A 16,949-nucleotide genomic window follows, 5' to 3' on the forward strand; every position below is an offset into this window, starting at 1 on the left:
ATCTCTCGCGCACGTGACCTGACGTCATTTGCCTAATTTGGTGCGAGGTTCCTACTGACGGGATTCTCGCCGTCACCAAACCAGATCTCGGATGCGCGCTGGAGCCAAGGTGGACGAGCGACGTCACTGGTCGGCCATTTTACGTCGGTGCCATTCGAAAAAGCAGAGCGTGGACTTTGAAATCCAAACAGATTTTCAAACAACCGTATTTATCATGAACGTCAGAGATGCAGTCAATGAACCGCATCTTAAAAATAATTCAGTCATTCAAAAAAAAAAAAAAAAAAAAAAGGAATGAATCACAGTCACGTTATTCCGTTTCAACCAAAACTGCTCGCAAATCCGTTAAGAACCAACTCCGTCGCCGACGATTAGATTAGACATCTAGCCTCGTCTATGTCATATCTATGATCGCAACCGCCAGAGTTCGTACGTTGGGGTCAAATTCTGTCTCGACAAACAACTCATTTGGACAGTGAGTGACTATTAGTCACATTATTTTGATTCTCGATTCATCATCAGGGATCATTTTTTTCCACTAGTCAACTCATCGGTCATACATAAATCATTTGGAAATGAACAATGAGAAATGCAACCAAAACTAGGAATACGGTGGTGTGAAAAGGCATCTGAACCTATTGGAATTTCTCACATTTCTGCGTAAAATCACCATCAAATTTGATCTGATTTTTGTCAAAATCACAGAGATGAAAATACAGTTTCTGCTTGAACTAAAACTGCCCAAACATTTATTGGTTTTCATATTTTAATGAGAATCGCAGGCACACAATGACAGAAGGGGGAAAATAAGCAAGTCAACCCTCTGCCTAAGGATACTTAATGGGGAATCGAAACCAATGTTTACCAAACGTGTGTGCCCAATCACTGATGAGTGGTTTAAAGCTGTCCTACCCACCATAAAACATACACCTGCTAAGAAGTCACTGAAACGATTTCATTTTTATCAGGTATGCTATTGCAACAGTTTAATGACACAGCTCCGTCCAGTGGTAGCCATTGTGGTCTTCTAATACCTACAAATGCATCATTCATAAGGTATTCCTTTCTATTGTGCGTTGATAATAGGAAGGTTGCACATGCACCGGCGCAATTTCAGAGCCATTTTCTCTTCAATGACGCCTGTGGAGATGACTCAGCCCGTTGCCACAAAAGCCTCATTTCTCATCAACTCTAGTGTTACACCTATGACACCCCAAAAAAGTCAAAGCTATAAGCTTAGTTACCGTCACGCCAGCTGCCGAGCTCGCGGTTCGGTTCCCCCGAGGACGCGCGGAGTTCCCGGCATGGGCCGGCTCGAGCCGGCGGGCGGATCGGGTTACAGCTCGTCGCCGGCGGCCCGCGACCGCTGTTCTCGCCCCTCTCCCCCGAACCGTGAAATCGTCCTCGTGTATCGTCGACAGACTATTTTGTTCATTTGGTTTTTCGCCATCGATCAATGGCGATACGGGCCGCAATGCCACAATTTTCAATTATTTAGTGAAAAATGATAAAACGGTGATAACTGCTCCCCCACTACTGCTTCGTTGTGGAATTGACATTAAATTGACCTGCCACAAATGTTAAATGTATCCAACTAAAACTATCCATTGGAAAGACAAGCAACAAAGTACCATATCTATTTTTGAGATACCTCGTTCTCTACTCATACTTGGGACTAGTGGTTTCCACTTGTTTTAAGACCGCTGTATCATAGACTTCATAATACTTGACAAGACACGGGAAACAAGGCCGATCTGTAGGGAGCCTATTTTCAAAACCAAAGCTGCTACCGACCTAAAACCAAAACAGAGCACCTACCTTAGCCATATATGTGGCTCGATGAGCAGCCGCATTAGAAAATTCAAAGTCGTTCCCTTATAAAATCCCGATGAATTATTTTTTTTATATCAGTATAACAAAACTTCAAATGTCTATAAAATTCTCAGATTTTACACTAGATGCACAAAAATCACCAAATGCAGAGATAATCACCTATATTTTCAGGATCAATAGCAATATTAAACATATCATGTAAGTTTTTGCCCAAAATAGCAACTTAATTATTTTTTTTATTTACAGCAAGTTTTCAACCGATAATAAATCACTCAATTTTCACGTCAGAAACTTAATACGTGAGGAAAACATGCAGAATCAACTATCATTAATATATAAATATATATTATTAATAAATTGTACATACAATCACAACTTATTATAGAATAGAATAGAATAGAATAGAATCGCCCTTTATTGTATAATTGTGGAGGATTTCCCTTTACTGTGCATTATAAATGAAGATCTCAAAAGTGACTTGCAAATATAAAATTTAAATAAACAAATATAAAATGCGTATGAGATAGTCGTATGTTCAGGCAGTGCAAATAATCGAAGTGAATGAGCAGCATTTTGACAGTTATTGCTTTGAATAATGCATGGAGGGAAAGTATTGAATATAGAATATTGCATGCAAATGAATATTGGACTATGCCTTGTCAGCTTCCTCCACTTGTACGAGTCTCTGTTCCTCGCCATCTCCTTTCTGCCGGTCTGCCACTCTAAGGCTTTGTACGTCCTCGCTTCGGAAGTCACATCCTCGGAGAAGTTGGCACCAAAACAGTTGACCTGCTGATGTGCGGCCAAATGGTGTTGACCAGCCTGTGCCCCTCCTGGCACCTGTACCCCTGCCATCAGGAACGTCAAGATCACCTCGTCATCCTTGTTCTCCTCTGCCTTGGCACGGTCCAGGTCAGCCTGCGCGTCCACGGGGTAGAACCCGACGATCTTAAGCAAGTGCCGGCGCTGGACCGGCCTATTGCTGACCATGAAGTTCTTTATGCTGGTCCGGTATTTGGGGCGGCGCTTGCCAAATGAGTGCTCCTTCCCCACGCAGACATACTTGACCCCCGGGATTTTGCGGAGGATGATATCCCTGCAGGAGGTGAGGTGCTGAGCCGAGGCAGTGGGCGTCGGCGGCCTAGCGGTCTTTGTCCCTCTTTTCTTTTTCTTCTCCTTTTTGGCCCAAATCCGGAACATTTGACAAAATCCAAAAGATCAAAACTGAACAAGCTTGCTGTCGATTCAATTCAGTTCAATTGAATCAACTACAGTGTGGTTGCGTACCTCGCAAATTTCACCAATCTCCCAGAGGAACTGGACGTTGGCCTCCGACTGCTCATCAAATTGCCTGCCTGGTCCTCAACAACTCCTTCCCCGCCCTCACCACCTCCCGCTCTCGGCCGCAGCACACATCGGTTGTTATCATTCCAGCGCACGTCCAACCCCGGCCCGCGCACGTTCATCACAGAGATCATCCTCTGGAGCATCTTGAGAACGTCAGCCTTGTCCCCGTCTTCCTCCTTGCCCGGCGACCACCTCGGGGTTGACGACCGCCACGATGAGCCCGACGCGCCGCTTCTCGATCGAAGAGGGCGTCGGCACCTTCTGGGTCAACTTGTAGCCTGCTTTGACCGACATGTAGTTCTCCCAGCTGGCCAGCGCCTTCAGGCTGGAGAATCGGGCCGTCCTCATCCTCTCAGGCTCCTACAAAACATTTTTTGTTTTAGAAAGATAGGCGTTTTGATTCATCCTTTTTATAAAGTGAATAATGCGGCGCACTTACTTCAGCCCCAGGACACTTGGGCAGCACCATACAGCCGTTGTTGTGGAAGCTGCTGTAGACATTCTTCCAAAGGTGCACGGGGTCAAAGTAGACGAAGATCTGCTTGTTGCCGTCGTCGTAGGGGTTGGTGTAGAACCATGGTGTTCCACTGAAAGTTATTAGATTGAAATATTACATAGAATAAAACACCTAAAAGCTGATTGTTTTTAATATGGACACAGAAATGTCTCAAATAAAATCTAGAGATCCAACATGACCGCTGTAGCAAAACAAAGAGGTTTTTACATCGACATTCTTGTGAATAAATGCTTAAATCCCTGAACTCTTAATAGATTTAGACGTAAAACAGTCTCGATTCTTGGTTAAAAGCAAAAAGCAACCGTGCAGGTAGCATTTATTTCGCGTAAATATTGCGAACAATGAGGCTATTCAGTTACGAAAATTGCCTCTGTGTAAACAAAGAAGAAAAAGCTCGTGAATAAATGCTTAAATCATTGAATTCTTTATATATATGCGCGTAAAAAAGTCTCGATTCTTGGTTAAAAGCAAAAAACAAAAACAAAAAATGGGCAGTTTCAATTTACATAAAGCTGTCAAAGAATGATGCTAGGCTAGTAGCCCTGTTATGATAAGGGGGTCGCCACAATGGCTTTTTCCGTTTAAAATTCTTGTGAATAAATGCTTAAATCACTGAATTCTTTATAGATATGGACATAAAACAGTCTCGATTCTTGGTTAAAAGCAAAAACCAGGCAGTTATTTGACATCAATTTGTCAAAGAATAACACCAATGGCTCCCATTGATTTTTTTCACGTTTCAAAATGCATGCATTGCACGAAAAATATAGTAATTACCTTGAATCCTCGAACAAATCACTCCTGAGACAATCCTTGTTGTTAGTATGCGGTCCAGACTGAAGGCACTTCCAGTTTTGTGTTCAAAAGCATGTGTGAGAGTCATTCCCACCGACTTCTAATGAATGTAGCTGACTCACACAGCACCCTACGGGCCGGCGGGGCGCAGAGAATACCTAATATGACCTGTCAAGGTTTCTTGAAGTCTATGGCTGTATATTAAGTTAGTGTAATATCCTTAATAACAAATGAAACGATGTTGAGTCTGTGTTGGGTGCGTATTATTTTGGATTGTCTTGCATGCATTACTCCCGTACGATTGGCAGGGCAAGCTAATTGGCTAAATGGGGAATCTGGAAAACAACGGGCGGTACCGCTACGGCATATTGAATCCCGTCGATGTCACCAATCGGAGCAAATTGCCCGAGATCCGCCGGCCAAAACAGGTCTACTTATGGCGATGATGACGATAGACGTGTAAAATGTCGATAGAAAGTTTTGTATTGTTTGGCGATTCATCCGGCGCTAACGTGACAAATCGGCCGTCGAATGAATCGACATGAATAGTGGTTGTGTTAAACCGGTGGCTCGTAGGCCAGATCGAAATAAAAGATCAAAATGAAACGAAACGTCAATAGGAAATATTTGCGGTTTTCCTAACTAAAAAAAATGTTGAAAAAAGAGCATACTTTTTTTCTGTTTCCTTTCATTTTTAAGGGAAATAAATATGGAAATAATAATTCAAAGAAAAACAACAACAAAAAAGGTTTTGACAATTTTCAGTTCAACAGTGTCTCTAAATGGTTTATTGACTATCAAAAAAGATGAGGATTAGTCAATGAATCATGACAGCCTGCTATTGTTTGTGCGAGACATCCTATTTATTTATTTCAATCAGATTTCAGCCTCTGCATGTTGCAATCCGTCCGTCCGTCCATCCGTCACAGGGCCTGTAGCAGAAACTACTCTCTCAATGGGACTTTTTCTTCAGCCCTACAAAAAGTCTCGGTAACCAAACAACGTAACAAGCAATGCTCTTTTTTTTAAACAACCGATACTCGTCCCTGGACTACAGATAATGATTTGAGTTGAGTCACTCATCGAGGACCGGGCAAAGAGAAAGTGGTCACGTGAGCGGCAAAGTGAAAGTTCCAACAGCGCGTGGACTTTCTCCCTACTGTTTGCTCATTGTCCCCTTTCAGAACAGCCTGTCATGGTTTACAGGAAGTGTGCGTCTACTATCAAGGTCACATGACTCAAGCCGGTGGAATGCCACCCACCCCGCCCGCCGTGACACCCGCCGCGTCTCAACCTTTTCACAAGCCGGGACATGTTTACCCTTTCACCCAATTATGTTTAAGCAGCACATGCTATTTATTTTCTCATTAGTCACATGTTGTATGCAGACTAACTTTTTTTTTTCAGGTGTGCTATGTTCTTTCCTTTTTTTCTACCAGATTCTAGGGCTACCTCCATCAACTAATGAAAGAAAAAAAAATTACTTATTTTATTAATTCACTTTAAATTGTTTGCTAACCAATCGCAGATTTGTTTTGATTCCATTTAAAAAAAAAAAATGAATATATATATATATATATAATGTATTTTACAAATATTCACTTTATCATTTTTTTTAATCAAAAAAGTGGGACAATCTATTCATTTAAAATATATTTTTATTTTTAAAAGTAAAAAATAGTAAATATTATTAAAATGATACATATATTTTTGACCCATTTTTAATTCAACAAAAAGCACCCAAAAAATATATATTCTCCGACTACTCATCAGAGCCGATGGCAAAAATAATCGGTGATTAGCCAGCCATCAAAATCATCATTGACGGCAGCACTTCTAAATTCAATGAATGCATTGCTGCGCTGTGCTCACTTTCCCTCCAAAATTGAGGAAGTTAGAGATTCCATTGCAGTTTGCTCACCCTGAAATCACCATATTTCTCCCCTTACTCATACATCCAGCACCCACCCACGCACGCCCACACCCACGGTAACCTTGCCACAAAACCTTTGGATCCAAAGTTATCTTGCCTGGGACAGCACCGGACATCTTGAGCAGGCATTAACTGTGTTGAGATTGTACTTTATCTGATAACATCTAGAAAGAAGCAAATGGGTGGCATCACTAGTTAGGACAACATTAAGAAAAAAAAAATATATATATATATATATATATAAAATTAGATAAGGACAAAGGGTTTCAATCAGAAATCTGATGCTACATGTCACAGCTGCCATGAATGAGAATAGACATCCAATCCATTTGAAATCAAATGGATTGGAAAAGTTAATAGTACTATTTTTATTCATTCATTCATTCATTTTCGGAGCCGCTTATTTTCACATGGGTCGCGGGTGTGCCGGAGCCTATCCCGGCTAACTATGGGTGGTAGGCGGGGTACACCCTGAATGGGTTGCCAGCCAATCGCAGATTTGTTTTTATTCCATTTTTAAAATTGAAAGACAAAAGGTTCATCATCACTTGGTTTTTAATTTGTTCAAAAGTGAAAAACAGTAAATAGTTTTTTATTCTATTAAGTTTGAAATACTGTAGCATATTTAATTTAGTTTAAATGGCAAAAAAAAAAAAAAAAAAAAAAAAAACCTAAATAACCTATCCCTTTATTAATTTTATTTTTGGGGGTCAAGTCTAACCATCCCCCAAAAATGTTTATCTAGTTTTATTAAAAATGACTTTTCCTTAATGAAATGAAGTTCTTAAAACTATCTTGAATGCTTCTTGAATAATTTTATACGATTTTTGTGGAACATTTCGAAGTTTCAACACGGAAGCGTTGTCTCTTACGTGTGACGTACGTACGTACGTCGATGTGACGCAAAGTAGGCGTGCACTGCCACGCAGGCATTGAGATGTCAACCAATGGCAGAGCGAGGAGGCGGGTGCTAGTTGAAGCGATCCCGATGGCCACGTAGCTAGCTACCAAATGTTAGCAGGCTAGGTAAGTTGTTTTGATGCCTTTTATTTAGGTCACGATCGATTTACAGTACATTTATTGAATCATTTGGCGTTTACGTTTATTCTACTGCCAAAAGGCGCTGCGTCATTGCTATCATCAACAAAGCTGTTATTGTAGTAGCAAGTAGGACTAGGCGTTAAACTTTACAGCTAAATATTAGCATTGCACGTCGCGATAATATTTCATCATAAGTAAAGTTGTTCGCGTATTTATCGTTTTTTTGGGACGTGCATAGGCTAACGTGTCATTCTTTTATTTTGGAAGCGCACGTCAGCAAGAATTTGCAAATGGATTTGCCACATCAAGGATACCGAGCAAGTAAGTGGAGCATGAATCACCATACGGTATTATTATAAGCGCTCCTGTACGTTCATCTTTTCTCGGATGTTTCTTAATCTCAAGAGGTCGTCAAACACCAACGCACATTTGTCGAAAACATCTGAAAAAAACCCCGACATTTTGCTACCTTGCAGACGGACGAACGAACGAGAGCCACTTGCAAACGTCATTGAGCCGACGTAAACACACTAGTATTCACTAATCGATGCATTTGGGGTTAGGGTTGTACTCGAGACCAAGACCTGCTTGCCCGAGGCCAGAACCCACCAAGACTGTTGGGAGATGAGACTCAGACCGAGACCATCCATTTGACTTGTTACATTTCCAGTCATTTGTAGAGGGGGTACATTTTTTAACACACAAAAAGGGGGGGGGAGGGGGGGGGGGGGGCAACATATTTACGTTGTGATTTTCCTTAAAATCACGTGAAGTTAAAGTCCGCCCCGCCCGCTGGCCAGTCTCACGCACTGGGACGTGACCCGAGATTTTTGAGAGCAGAGACCGAGACGGTAACCGATCGAGATCGGTCTTGAGAACGGGTAAAAACTGGAGGAATGACTTTTCAATCTGACAGACGAGTCATTTCTGCGTTCGTTCACTCGACAAGGTACGCGGTTGTTTCCCCAGGTAAACAGCGGGGTCGCGGCCCCCCGGCGGCCGGCGAGTCGATGCTTTTCGACGACACCAGCACCTCGGCGATGAGCGCCCAGGGTAGTTATTACACTCCGGGCTACAACGTGGCGGGACCCCCGACCGACGCGCGAGGCGGCGTCAACAACTTGTTCTCCGATCCGATGGCCAACGCCGCCGTCATGTACGGATCGTCGCTGGCCAACCAAGGCAAGGATATGGTCAACAAAGAGGTGAGATGCAAATTTTTACCCAACGGGAATTCCGAAGCGTGCGCCGATGTGTTATTTGACGCATAAATTAACGGCCTGACCCAACGACGTTCGAGGCCGATCCGCGCCCACGTCAACATTCGACCCGCTCGCGCGGGATGAGTGTGACCTGCGGACCTAATTTGCCGATGAGTGCCCAACCACGGGAGAAGCTAGGGATGTCCAAACTTCTTTTGCCGCTTTCAGAAAAATCCAAAATCCGACTTGAATTGTTCTTCCCCTTTATTAGTTAAAGGTGACGTCATATTGTACAGCGCTATTATGTTAGCGCATGTTAGGGATGTCCCCGATCCGATCGGGAATCTGGCCCCATCGTGTCATTTTCAGAGGTTCGGAACTGGGTCGAAACGATGGGGTTTTGAAAACGTATTTAGTTATTTTTGTCCTTAAATCTTAACTCGCGGGCCGCCATCGACGGACGTCCGATCCGTTTTGACCGAGAGGGCCGGCCGCCGTCGTTCGATCCGCGATGCGTTTTCTCTTGCCAAAAACTCTTACTGAAGGAGGAGGATCGGTAGCAAACGATCACGTTTTGGGTACGATCCGTTCGAGCGGCACGGAAAGCGCATTCGCCGCCACCCTTCTGTCAAAATGGACGGGACGTCTACCGCCGTCGCGGCCCGCGCGCTCAATGCCGAGCCTCCCCGGTAGCCCGGTTTTCACTTTGCAAATGACAAGTGTGGCGCATTCGAACGGGAGGATTCCAAATCTGCAACAATGTGCCAATCGGGCTGTCGTGTCCGGCTTTCAAATGTTGCGCCCTTCCTTTCAGATCAGCAGATTCATGTCTGTGAACAAGCTGAAATATTTCTTTGCTGTGGACACCAGATATGTGCTGAAGAAACTCATGATTCTCATGTTCCCGTACACGCACCAGGTAAAAATGGGTTTATTTTGTCTCCAAAAAAGGTCGCTTGAAATGGATTTGGTGTCCATGGCCACGAATGAGCTCAATACACCGGGAATGTTCAAAATGACAGCACGCGACTCAAATGTTGGGTGATATGTTGTAATTGGCAAACAATAAGACATTGTATTTGCAAATGTGGTCAACCGATCGGTCGGGCCGCCGTCGAATTGATATCACGGAACGGATTTCCTCCCCGGCAGGATTGGGAGGTTCGCTACCACCGAGACACTCCGTTGACTCCGAGACAAGACGTGAACGCGCCCGATCTTTACATCCCAAGTAAGCTAGCCGGAATCGAGTATGCTCAGTGGCGCAAACGTCTTTGTAACAAGAATGACCTTTTTTTTTTTTTTTTTTTTTTTTTTGTCTGGGCCAGCCATGGCTTTCATTACCTACATTTTACTGGCCGGGACGGCTCTGGGCATTCAAAAAAGGTAATTTGCCATCTACGACTCGCCAACTTTGTCGTCCGCTGACCGCCCGATCACGCCGCGTCAAGGTTCAGCCCGGAGGTGCTCGGACTCTGCGCCAGCACGGCTCTGGCGTGGGTGCTCATCGAGGTGTTGGTCATGCTGCTTACTTTATACTTGCTGACGGTGCACAGCGACCTGTCCGCTTTTGACCTGGTGGCCTACAGCGGATACAAATACGTCGGGTAAGTGACTGGGGCTAGGGCTGCAGTTATCCATGATTTAAATAATCGATTGATCTATTAATGAGTTAGTTGGAGTCGTCGTAATACATTTTTGGAGATTTCAAACAAAGGCTTGTTAAGAGTGCACTTTCAAAAGGGCATTAAACGCCAATAAATAATACAATTCCAGAGTGTTTCTTCAAATGGTGCAGAATTGCGCTTTCATTTCACAAGAGCAATAAATACAATTAAACTAGGGCTGTCAAATGATTTTAATCGAGTTAATTACAGCTTAAAAATTAATTGTAATTAATCGCAATTCAAACCATCTATAAAATATGCCATATTTTTCTGTAAATTATATTTATATTCTGTAAAATAAATTGTTGGAATGGAAAGATAAGACACAAGATGGATATATACAGTGGGGAGAACAAGTATTTGATTTCCCATTGGCAGTGTATCAAATACTTGTTCTCCCCACTGTACGTTCAACATACGGTACATGAGGACTGTAGTGGGCATTTCACTCTACTGTCATTTAAATCTGTCTGTGCTGTCCTCACTCCGAAGCGTCTACTTTTTCCAAAGCTAGACAGCTAGTGAACGACGCCTTAATAATCAGACTTCTTCCTTTTTCATCTGATTTATTAATAAAATGGCCTCAAACCACTGTCCTCTTTAGACCGTAGTGAAACTACAAAAAAAAGTACACAAGCATTGCATTAGCAACAACGTTAGCTTAGCACGCTATACAGGTTCACTAAACATAAACAAAAAGCGTCTCATACATTTCGCTTACTAACATAATATGTACATTCTTTACAACAACCATACTTAGGGACAAATCTTGTCCAAGGATCATATAAGCACAACATTACAACGTAGGCGTCAGCCCAAGACGTCGTGCGGCCATATTGAACTGGCATGAAAAAAAATAAACCGTGTCGCAAAGCGACCACAAGAGTTCGCTGTTAGACAGCACAAAAAGCCTGCTGTAAAACTTACCAAAAGGCAGAATACTGTCTGAGCGGGACAAGTGCGTTAATTGCGTTAAATATTTTAACGTGATTAATTAAAAAAATTAATTACCGCGCGTTAACGCGATAATTTTGACAGCCCTAAATTAACTGAGCGTAGCTTAAAAAAAATATGTGAGGACTTAAGCACAACAAAAGAACAATTGGCTAATTTGCATCAAAAAAGTCCACTAGCTTAAATGCTATAAAATGCTAATCTTTTTTTGTTTGTTTCTAGGGTTTAGGGTTAGGTCAAATCGTCACACACATATTCCGACAAAAACTGCCAAATATAAACTGAATTACGAACGCATGCAAAAAGATTAGCTCAAACAAAAACTTACCTTATGTTGCTCTTAACAGGGAGCAGCTGGATTTAAATATCATATTCACTCTTGCCAATAAAAGAAAAGATCACGTTTTGGTGCCGGCGATCGGCAGTGGTGGAAGGTAACGCCGTAAAAGTGCTTCGTTACTGTACGTAAGGTACAAAGACGAAGTGGTACTTTTGACTTCACGGCAGGCATCTGTACTTTTTACAAGTTACTTTTTTTTTTTTTCCTCATTGCGAATTGATCGTTTCGTTTTCATCCCTCCCTCCGGCACGCAATCGATAAGCTCCGTGCAACTATACCGTAACTGAGAGCGAGAGTCGGCAACGCGCGTTCAAGATATTGACAAATAAAAACCACCACACTCTTGTACAGTAGGTGTGGCGGTATGCACCTGTTAGTTGCTTGCAATCTACCGCTAAGTTTTGGAGTTTTTGAGCATGCTCTGTTTACAGTGCAGTCATTGCTTGTTTTTTTCCATTCTGCAGTTTTAACTAAAACGGAGCAGTTTTCTGCTTCTTTCTTGAAATATTGACTCTGATCTTTGTATGCATATGGCGGAAAACACAGACAAGGCTGCAAAAGCAGTTTCTGCTCTTGCACCCCTCTTTAAGAACAGTTCAAAAGAACTGCTGTGTTTGATAGAACAATATGCCGCCGTAGCAGTTTCATGGCGCATAAGGCTCCCAAACTATTTTTATTTTGTCTCCTTCACCCTGAAGACCCCCGTTTAGACACCGCACAACCGCTTTTTGTTTCAACCTAGCCATGAAAAAGAAGCTAAGTAATTAGAGGCGTGCGAAATTTCCGATTCTTAGATTATTCGCGATTCGGCCGTGGAAGATTCGAGAACGATTCACAAATATCCAAATTCCGATTATTGAATTATATCAGGTAAAGCGGAAGTAAAAAAAACAGTCAGCGCGGTCTTTGGGACGCAATGAGGAACGGACCGAGAGTTAATATCATGTTCAATTCATGCCACTAGATAAAAAAAAAACAATCATACCTGACTGCGGCCGACAGCCGCTACAAACAACGCCCAGTTGCTAGTTGCTACAAACATACGGTTATAGTAGATATCATATATGTGTAGAACTAGATGCCAAATGACAGACGACGTCGGTGTTAAACGTGTATTATTGAACAGAGATGCCAAATGACAGACTTTCTGGCGTAAGTAAACAGCCGCCATCTTAAAGCAGTAGACCTCTCTAGAAGGCTCTGTTGTAGCGAACCTAATTAGCTTTTTATCTAAAATACTCCTAAATCTGCAGAATCTTGTCTTGAATCTATCTTTAAATGATGAAATAGTTTTAAAACTTGGACAAAAGTAGACAGAAGGGAAATTATGGAATAACGGGAGTCATTTTAACAACTGTAATAGTTGATTCACAACATTAAATTAATTGAATGTTGTTTAAAGCTGCTGATACAGAATGGGGACTGGAGTTTTCTATTTACTGTTAGCTTTGTATATTTGTTTACTGTTATATGTTAACTTGATACTGAAATAGTAGTTTGGTTTAGCCTGAGAGGATTTTTGAACAATTTTGGAACTAATGTACAAAACATTTAAAAAAAAAAAAAAAAAAAGGGGGGTGGGGGTGAATCAGTAATCGTTTTATAATCGAATTGGAGCCTTTGAATCGTAATAGTAATCGAATCGTTAGGTGCCCAAAGATTCCCAGCTCTATAAGTAATTATATTTATTATTTGAAATGTCCGTCATTTTTAGCTTAGACTCAGTAATTGATGTTTATTTAGTTAAAAAAAATCATACATTCGCATATTTTAAACTTTTAAACAAATGACATCACAATGAAAAAACTAGTGTCTGTAAATAAGTTACGGATATCTACCTCATAACTATCGCTTAATTGTATTTTATTTGTTACTGTCGCATATCCCCCCGATATGTTAGATGATAAATAATCGATCCAAACAAAGAAAAAAAAAAAAAACATTTAAAAGGGTAAATATATGAAAAAGAAAACTCGACCGCTCCTCGATGTCTGCGATTTATGCATCGCGACCCTTGATATATGACCATGTTTCACCCATAAAATGCCCCAAAAATACGGTTGTGGCCATTCACAGCTGTGTCTTGACACTCAGTGATACATGCTACATGGAGTTTTTGGAACAAAAAGAGGTAAGTGCGCAATAATATCTCGTTAAAATCATGGTGTCTTTAATTATGCTCTCTCATGCTCTAACCTAGTTATAGTTTTTCTGTTTAAAAATGTTTTTTTTTTTTTTTTTTTTTTTTTTTTTAAATTAAATGCCCTCCTGATCAAAATGTTTCTTCCCCCAGAAAATTTAGATTTTAAGCTTCCAATGACGTATGACCAATGTTGGGCAGGTTACTTTAAAAAAGTAATTAGTCATAGTTACTCACTACTTCTTCCAAAAAGTAACTGAATTACTCTATAGTAAAAGTAACTAGTTACCAGGGAAAGTAACTATTTCCGTTACTTTAAAAAGAACTTGTTGTATGTCAAAGAATGTGAAATTTTCTGAGCAGTATTCGAGTCAGTTGAATAGAGAACAGTTGTGTTATAGAACCTTGTAATATTTATTGCACCTCATCAGCAACAGATTTATCCTACACTTGAAGTGCAACAAAAAAGAACAGATTTGAATTGCTTACCACAGATGTCGACAAAAGCTTTGCCCCTGGACATAAATTACACTTTACATGCAGGTTCTTTCCTTTAATTTCGACCAACTTGAAATAGTGTTTATATCTCCACCTCGTGAAGGGACAAATTTTCCTCTGAATGCTCTGCCCTTATCCGGTTTGTGTGTGAAAACACCGGCTCTGAAGTACTTTTTTTTTTTTTTTTTTTTTTGAACAATAATCATACATACAGACATGCATATCAAACAACAGTAATACAGAAAAACCAGCTCACCTAGAAAAAATCCTTATCAACAATATTTCCTCTCACCCGGCCGGCTCTGAAGTACGTGCGCGATTAGGCTCGAGCGTTTACGTCACAGAATGGGGGATCACGTGAGATTTGACAACAACGCAGCCATATTGGAAGCAGGTCTGGCTCGCGGGACATTAAACGTTAACTTGCCAGTTCGATCAAGAGACAGACTCGTTACTAAGGCGAAGAACAGATATGTGATGAAACTTAAGGATGTGAACAATGTTGACCCTTACGAGCAACGAGATGTCGACGGCTTCCACAATGACGTGAAATGGACATTCTGCTGTATGTATTGTTTGGGGTATGTTACTAAACTCATCAGCGATCCCCAAATTAGAAATGGCTACAAAGCTATGAACTGTTTTGCTGCGGATGGGTGCGGGACCTGCACATTACGACCGTATCAAACGGCAACGTCATCAATCTTGCAAAGGTAGGCTATGTGAGTTTACTATTTTCATTTGCCATGAACCTGAACGCAGCCCAAGTCTTGGACGACAAATAAACAGAGCAGAGTAGACTGGCTACGGCTGGTAGTTTCTTCAATTTATTCAAAGTAAGCTTTTGACCGTCAGTAACAGTAACGGTGTTGTAACGGCAGAAAAAATAATTAGTTAGATTACCCCGTTACTGAAACAATAACACTGTTATGTAGCGGCGTTATTCCCAACACTGCGTATGACACATGCATATTGGACAATTTTGAAATTTGGCCAAACTGGGGGTCTCAGAGCGGAACTTCAAGTCACCTGAGTGTTTTCAGCCATACACAGTATATGACATGTTTGCATCAGGAGAAAATACTTTTTATTTGTAACATTTTAAGCAAGTACTTTTTTACTTGAGTCAATTTATTCTTGTCATTTTTTGCACTTTTACTGAAATAAAAAGTGTGATTACGTCATCCACCGCCGGCGACCGGCCCCTCCTCGTTTATTGCCATCCGTGGCAGCAAATGCGTGATTACCTGTTGGCCCATCTTCTCGATTCTCAAAATATGAAATAATAACAAAAATATCTAGAAGTTACTTTAAAAAATGTACTACAGTATTTATTTGATGTCATTTTGTGGCTTCGTTAGCAATTTTTCATGTCAAATATGACAGCATTGTTGATTTTTCCTCATTTCATATTGCGGATTCTCAAATATTTTCAAACGGATATTCATATCTTGATAACAAGATAGTCTATAGCAAGATCGGGAAATATTTTCAAACAGACATTCATATCTTGATAACAAGATGGTCTGTAGCAGGGGTGGGCAAACCGGTCCTCGAGGGCCGCAGTGGGTCCTGGTCTTTGTTCCAACTGACCCAGCACAGAGAGTTTAACCAATGCGGTTTCAGCAGAAATGCCAAGCACCTGACTGCACTTGGAAAACAGCAGATTGGTGAAAAGGTGTCATCTTAATGGGTTGCAACAAAAACCCGCACCCACTGCGGCCCTTTGTGGAATAGTTTGCCCACCCCTGGTCTATAGCAAGATCGGGGAAGACGCCAAAACAATGATCTATCCGCAGGATGATCTTCAGCGTGCTTTGCGGATTGCTGTTCGGGAGCGACGGCTACTTTGCGGCTCTCGCCTGGTCCTCTTGTGCCCTTATGTTCTTCATCGTAAGTATCCGCGTGTCAGCTCACCACTCGGTCCTTGATTTCCAGCCGACCCGCGTGGGCCGTTATCTGGATCATAGGAAAATGTTGTTTATGACACACCGGTTGTCCAAATGAAAAGAAAGCAATAACACGGATGCATGAAATGACACTTTGTTCCCGTTTGTGCTATTATGTTACGTGAGCTACTTTTGGAACGGGCGCTGACCTTTGACCGTGCGCAGGTCCGCTCCCTGAAAATGAAGATCCTGACGTCGCTGGCGTCCGACTCCATTTCGACCGGATCCGGCGCCAGACCCCAAGTGCGCATGTACATCACCGTGGCCGCCGCCATCTTTCAACCGCTCATCATTTACTGGTTGACCTCTCACCTGGTCAGGTGACCGCCAGGCGTCGACGGGAACCCCCCCCCTCCTGTTTGAACTCGTCCCGACGCTTGTAAAAATAGTGTACTCGACTTTACCGAATTGTATGAAATGTTTGAAAAGAGGCCGCCATCTTGTCGGATGCGTTTCCTTCATTCAAAAATGTCACGTATACTTGGCGTTCCGGTCACCGGACGTCCGGCGCCGTCAACGGTGGCCAATGAGTTGAGGAGGTTTTTATTTATCTGAAAGCGTGACAATGTTTGAATTTTTGTAGAAGCCAAAATAAATACATGCACCTTTGTGTTTTCAAATGCGGCCGTCCCGATACTTTTGTCTGGCCGTTTGCGATGTCGAACTCGTCGGTCGCCATCGACGGCCGATCCGTTCGAACTAGGAGGGTGGCGGCCGAGTGCACTTCCAACGG

The 16,949-nt window shown here is 42.0% G+C and overlaps 2 protein-coding genes across 8 annotated transcripts; one reads left to right on the forward strand and one right to left on the reverse strand.

Annotated features, from left to right (window-relative positions):
• Positions 1-2,140: 2,140 nt before the first annotated feature.
• Positions 2,141-5,681, reverse strand: LOC130924002 (uncharacterized). Of its 3 annotated transcripts, XR_009064814.1 has the most exons (4): positions 4,475-5,681; positions 3,620-3,767; positions 3,121-3,540; positions 2,141-3,009 (listed from the first exon to the last, which is right to left on the reverse strand). XR_009064814.1 is itself a non-coding variant. In XM_057850277.1 (2 exons), exon 2 carries the CDS (start codon positions 3,031-3,033, stop codon positions 2,248-2,250), a length of 786 nt encoding a protein of 261 aa, XP_057706260.1. In that variant the 5' UTR covers positions 3,034-3,540; positions 3,620-3,809; the 3' UTR covers positions 2,141-2,247. The 3 variants fall into 3 exon arrangements, 1 of the variants encoding a protein (XP_057706260.1); XR_009064813.1 differs by having other exon boundaries at positions 2,141-3,540; XM_057850277.1 differs by lacking the exon at positions 4,475-5,681 and having other exon boundaries at positions 2,141-3,540; positions 3,620-3,809.
• A 459-nt stretch (positions 5,682-6,140) lies between these two features.
• On the forward strand, positions 6,141-16,836 carry yif1a (Yip1 interacting factor homolog A (S. cerevisiae)). Of its 5 annotated transcripts, XM_057850271.1 has the most exons (9): positions 6,165-7,451; positions 7,734-7,787; positions 8,436-8,671; positions 9,483-9,587; positions 9,821-9,899; positions 9,997-10,054; positions 10,120-10,275; positions 16,067-16,160; positions 16,382-16,836. In XM_057850271.1, the coding sequence occupies exons 2-9, from the start codon at positions 7,757-7,759 to the stop codon at positions 16,538-16,540; spliced, it is 918 nt and encodes a 305-aa protein (XP_057706254.1). In that variant the 5' UTR covers positions 6,165-7,451; positions 7,734-7,756; the 3' UTR covers positions 16,541-16,836. The 5 variants fall into 5 exon arrangements, with proteins under 5 accessions (XP_057706258.1, XP_057706254.1, XP_057706256.1 ...); XM_057850275.1 differs by lacking the exon at positions 9,483-9,587 and having other exon boundaries at positions 6,141-7,451; XM_057850273.1 differs by lacking the exon at positions 7,734-7,787.
• Positions 16,837-16,949: the final 113 nt, after the last annotated feature.

The sequence above is a fragment of the Corythoichthys intestinalis genome, chromosome 11 (genome assembly GCF_030265065.1).
Source record: "Corythoichthys intestinalis isolate RoL2023-P3 chromosome 11, ASM3026506v1, whole genome shotgun sequence".
NCBI lineage: Eukaryota > Metazoa > Chordata > Actinopteri > Syngnathiformes > Syngnathidae > Corythoichthys > Corythoichthys intestinalis.